The sequence below is a fragment of the Triticum aestivum genome, chromosome 7B (genome assembly GCF_018294505.1).
Source record: "Triticum aestivum cultivar Chinese Spring chromosome 7B, IWGSC CS RefSeq v2.1, whole genome shotgun sequence".
Classification (NCBI taxonomy): Eukaryota; Viridiplantae; Streptophyta; class Magnoliopsida; order Poales; family Poaceae; genus Triticum; species Triticum aestivum.
The window spans coordinates 50,230,179-50,235,985 of record NC_057813.1 but is presented as its reverse complement, the minus strand read 5'-3'; the positions used below and the strand labels follow the sequence as shown (position 1 = coordinate 50,235,985).

Genomic DNA, 5,807 nt, shown 5'->3' with positions numbered 1-5,807 from the left:
CCTCCTTTCCCTCTGCTGCCGTCCATGACCATCTATCCTTCAATGCTAGCTGGGGCGGAGATAGGGAGGGGCGAGCAGGGGCTAAGACCCTTGCCAATCGCTCGCCGCAGTATAAGTTTTTTTTAGGAAAAAGCCTTCATGGCGTACTTTATTTCACTTTAAAAAGAGATATATTGTTTATTACATCAGAAACAATAAAACTAGGTGGCGTATCATCCCAAATGACAGTAGAGTTTGAAATACTAGCATGCTTAGCTAAATTGTGCGCCACATGATTTGCTTCCCGGTTGCAGTGTTGCAAACAAATATCACCAATCCTCTGAGCTATTTCAAAACTCTACAAGTATAGCCGCGTAAGGACTCCATACCTGGATTGTGCCATTGAAAGCTTGAACAAGTTCCAAGGAATTCGATTCTCCAATGACTGGAATACACCCCAAATCTTCAATGAGGTTTAAGCCATGTTGTAGTGCTTTAACTTCTATTATTGCTACATCTAACAGGTGGTGAAGAGGCCAACATGCACCAGCTATGGCCTCACCCTTATCATTTCGAATAAACGCTCCTGCACCTCCTCCACCATCATTCCTAAGAGTAGGATCTACGCATGATTTGGTGGTTTTATCCAAGTGATTTCTTCTTGCTTGGTCCCTGAATGTGCGCCTGCAAAATTGCTTGCTAGAGCTTGAATCACAAAAGATGTGTGACGCGGCGGGGCTACATATCCCCCCTTAACAAACTCCCGCCGCTGCCACCATACATACCATGCCCCAACTACGATTAGCTCTTTAAGATCAACATGACCAAGAATCGGTGATTTGTTACTAGTCTGACGCAGCAGCTCTTCCAACACAATGGATCCGGATCTATCTATACGTGACGCTTCTTCAGTAATTTCTTGAAGACCCAGGGCAGCCCAGACTTGCTTCGCTCGTGCACAAGTAAACATCAAGTGTGTAAAATCTCCTCCAGGCCCATAGAACATACTGGATATTGTGGAGAAGTGCAGATGTGCCTATTAGCAAGCACTAACAGTCTCGGAACTATCCCATGGAGAGCCTTCCACGCAAAAAATCACTTTACTCGGTACCTGCAACTTCTATAGAATTTCCTAAACTAGGTTCCATGATGATGTACCTTGACTATCAGAATGGTAAGTCTATGCCGGTGAGAATGATCCCATTCAATATAATATGCTGACCTAACCGAGAACGTGTATGCTTTTGTGTAGTGCCATGCCACGAAATCTTCATCCATATGATCGCTAAGGGGTATCTGAAGAATCATGTCAACATCAATAGGGCAAAAAATTTACTCGTATTAAGTCCTCATCCCAATTACCTATATTCGGATCAATTAGCTCATTTACTATTTGAAGAAGAACATGCCCCTTTGGACTTAATATCATGCGAGCGGGGCTCCCCGGAATCCAATGATCCTCTCATATATTGAATTATTGATTGTTCCGCCCCGTGCCAACACGCCAGATGTGCCCTCTTCTAAAAGTATTAAGACCAGCCACAATGCTTTGCCACGTAAAAGATGAACCCTTTCTTGGACCAGCTTTAAGTAAATTGCGGCTTGGGTAATACTTAGCTTTTAAAACTTGAGCGCACAGGGAATCCGGATTTGAAACGAGTCTCTAGGATTGCTTTGCTAGAATTGCCAAATTAAAAGAGTGTAGGTCCCGAGAGCCCATACCTCGATCCTTCTTAGGGATACACATTCTCCACCATGCCATCCAATGCATACGCTTAATTTCCTTCGTATCTCCCCATCAGAACTCGGTTGCATTTGTCATATCCTTATATAGTTTTTTGGGGATATTGAATATAGAAATAGCAAAAAAAGGAATAGATTGCATGACTGCTTTTAGAAGAATTTCCTTTCCTCCCAATGACAGAAGCTTCTCCTTCCAGGTTTCCAGTCTACTAACAATTCTCTCTAACAAGTGTAGTTGTATGCAAACCTAGAGCAATAGCATGATGAACCAAGAAATCCCCAGGTCCTATTGTTAAGAAAAGCCCATATGTTCTTTTTCCTTTTTGAGACAAATTAGCCCATATGTTAATGAACCAGCGCCAAATTAGAGAATCCCAACGCCCAGCAGGCAATATAGCCCATGTACGGTCGTGTCCCCTCAGAAAAAGAAACCCATGTACGGTCGTGGTTGGCTTATTGTGATACTAGAAGAATCGATCAGATGTTATGCACTTCCGCTATGGTTTTGCTGCTACCGCCGGTCGGATATACTCGATGGGTGGAACTTTCGTTTAAACTTTGAATTGTCGCCGTCATCCTAGGGCATAGCAGCAGCTGCTGCTAGCGCCTAGCGCTTGAGCACTCGGCGGAGCATCGCAGCATCGATCTTGACAACAGTGCACTAGCTGCACGCCGTCGTCCACGACGGATTGATCCTCGGAGTCTTTGAATCTGGCAGCGTAGCTCAGGCGAGTCAACCCGGCCCAAACTTAATTAAGGTATATCATTACGAATTAATACTACTGTTTAGAAGTGGATACAAACTTAAAAATTACTGTTTAGAAGAAAAAATATTACTGTTAGACTTCTAAAGGCTATTTGTTAGTGTTGTTGTTTGATCTACTGTAAGTTGCATCCTAGTTAGATCAATGCAAAGTACGTACTAGCTATGATCTTTTACTGTTGGTTAATGATTCTCACCTCGTATGCATGTTTCTGACCTATCGATCTACCGTTCCAGGTCCACGCTAGCTTGTCGATCGGACATGGCGTTTGCTGGCATGTCTCTCGTCACCGCTGAGGGCAAGCTGTGCACGTCTACCGTGTCGCCCATCGACTCCCGCGCGGCCCGCGGGTACCACCTGCTCGCGGTCGAAGGCTTCTCGAGAAACAAGACGCCCACCGGCCAGTACATCAGATCTCGCACTTTCTTGGTTGGAGGCCGCCGCTGGTATCTCAACTACTACCCTAATGGCTGTGACTACCAGTGGGACGGTTGGGTATCGGTTTCTATTGGCCTTGAGGACGACGAAGATGATGACGCTGACGATGATGAGCAAAAGCAGCCCGTGAAGGTCCGGCTTGCCATCTGTTTGATCGACCAATTTCAGTGGCAAGAGTCAGTATACATCCATGAATGTGAAACAGAAGATTTTGTTCTCAATTCTGTAATCTGCGATAAAGATTTCATAAGAAGATCTACGTTGGAAAGATCTTCGTATCTCAAGGATGACAGCTTCATAATCCGTTTCGACGTTAGCGTACTTGACGTCAAGGCCGACGTCAACACGGAGGTTGGCGCTACCACCATCGTTTCTCGGTTCATCCAAGTCCCTCCTTCCGACCTGGCAATCCACTTCAGGCCTTGTTCGGTTGCAACAAAATTGAAGGGGTTTGAAGCGGATTGAGGTGGATTAAATCCCATACAAGTCAAAATCTCATCCAATCCCCTCCAAACCTCTCCAATCCCCTCCAGGAGAGGTTTATCCGAACAAGGCCTCAAGGATCTCCTCATGTCCAAGGAGGGTGCTGACGTGACGTTTGAGGTTGGCGGCGAAGCATTTGCTGCGCATCAATGTGTGCTTGCAGCGCGATCTATGGCATTCAAGTCACAGCTGTTTGGTGACACTCCTGGTGGTGCTACTGTGAAGATCGATGGTATAGAAGCAGAAGTGTTTAAGAGCATGCTAACTTTCATCTACACCGACACATTGCCTGTACCTGACTGGAATAAAATACAAGTGTGGACACCAGAGGGAGCCCCAAAAGCAGTCCAACATGTAATGTGGCTGCTGCAGTTGCTTGAAGCTGCGGAGAGATATGATCTCCATAGGCTCAAGTTGATCTGCCAAGACGAGTTGGGCACCAGCATTCAGCTGAAGACGGTAGCGGACATCATTGTTGGAGCTGAGCGGGGACATTACCGTTAGTTGAAGGAAGAGTGCTTGGAGTTCATCAAATCTAACACAACCGTGCACAAAGTTTTCACAGCTGAGGAGATTGAGCAGATCGTCAAAACCTGCAGCGCCTCCGTTCTCAAGAAGCTCCTCTCCAAGTTTGCTTCCTAAATTTCTCAAGCAAACCTATGGATTCGTATTCTGCATACGTTGCCTTCCAAATAAGTCTATTTATCGATCGAACCCGAGATTAAACTGTCGCAATTCTTTGTGTCGTAGTAGTGAGTGGATCATCCGGTAGCTATATATATGCTGCTGTTATATATCTTGCATGTTGCAACTTGGTATTGATCATATGCAGTAATAAATCTAATATATACTATATGTGCCTTGTTTTCCTTATGTTTTATTTCTGTGTGCGCATTAATTTAAATGTTGTGCATGAATGTATGACCAGCTAATTCAATCAGCTGCAATCATGAACGAACGTGCAGAGTGCAGTTTCGTTAGCATCAATATCTCCTTGCACTAAGCCGTTCCTACGATGGCTCTCGCAGGAGCTCCGTGTACAGTGTGGCTGTTGCGTCCAATCCTCGGTCGAATCTGCTCTTAATTTTGGTCGACTTGTGAGCTTGGGTTGGTTTCAGTTGGTTTTGGTGCAGAAAACAACTATGGTACACTTTCACTCTTTTGTGTTGCACCAATCAGCTTGACCTGTGTCGGTGTACCAAAATAGGGGCGCTCTTTTGTACCCCTTATTTGTGCACGGGCAGTGAGGCGCGCCCACGACCACACTTAAGCAGGGCAGAGACAGGAAATCAAAGCCGCAAGACGACCCAAGCAACGCCAAGACAGAAGCATAAAGAGCAAGAAGGTGAAGTGGCTGCCCCGGCAAGGTTGGGACCAAGGCTCGGGAGGCGCCTCCGTGATGGCATGCAGATTTTTGTGAAGACAAGAACAACACTCTAAATCAGAAGAGTAGAAGACGACGAACCTCGGCGAAATCCTTGCCGAGGGAACCCACAAGACCCCCTACAAGATCCTTGCCGGCGACGACCGCATCACCACGGCAAGACCCTTGCTGGGGCCCCTTCAAGGCCCTTGCCAGGGGCATCCGCGAGGCCACAGCCAGGCCCGCACCCGCCAGGCTTTTGCCACCGCTCCCATGCAACTGCCAGCCACCAGCTGGGCAAGCACCTGCGTGTCAGCACAAGGCTTCCCGGCCAACTCAGCGCATGCCTACGTGGTAGCATGCAAATCTTCGTGAAAGCCCTACCACCGCGCCACCTCAGCAGCCTGCCAGCCTACATGTCACCACAGCCTCGCTGGCCCAGGCGCGTGTCGAGGCAGGGCGAAGCGGCGGTAAAGTAAAGTGGACACGTCGGGGGCGCATTAAATGCACTTTGTCCCATAATGGCATGGGATAGGCTTAATCACAATACCCCGATGCCACCTCCTATGTGCCACTGTGGCGATCCCCTTGCCTATAAAAGGAGGCCCGAGGCATCCAGGAGAAGGATTCGGACTTTTGGACAAGTTACGCTCATTGTAGCTAGTTCAAGAACCTCAAGAACATAAATATACACATCAAAGCAGGACTAGGGTATTACGCATCTCTGTGGCCCGAACCTGGGTAAACGACCCACGTGCTCGTACTGACTGTTGATCCTGCTCTCCTCACAACCCAGCGCCCCGCAACCGTAGTAGGGATTCTTGTGATCCCGTAGGTGTCGTTTCCCACTGACATCTTTGGCGCGCCAGGTAGGGGGCGCAGTAGTGAGTATCTGGTTTAGCAGCTAGTAGCGCAGCTCTTCATCACCATGACTCCCAAGAAGAAGACGACCACGGCGATCGGTTCGTCCGGGCCAGACTGCTTGTACCGGTGCGGACCAATAGTGGGCCAGCCACGGAGAGAACCCGTGGCGCAGC

The 5,807-nt window shown here is 47.7% G+C and overlaps 1 protein-coding gene across 1 annotated transcript; it reads left to right on the top strand.

The window, feature by feature from the left end:
* The first annotated feature begins 2,734 nt into the window (after positions 1–2,734).
* On the top strand, positions 2,735–4,132 carry LOC123155782 (BTB/POZ and MATH domain-containing protein 5-like). Its single transcript, XM_044573909.1, has 2 exons — positions 2,735–3,348; positions 3,478–4,132. The coding sequence occupies exons 1-2, from the start codon at positions 2,748–2,750 to the stop codon at positions 3,909–3,911; spliced, it is 1,035 nt and encodes a 344-aa protein (XP_044429844.1). The 5' UTR covers positions 2,735–2,747; the 3' UTR covers positions 3,912–4,132.
* The last annotated feature ends 1,675 nt before the right edge of the window (positions 4,133–5,807 follow it).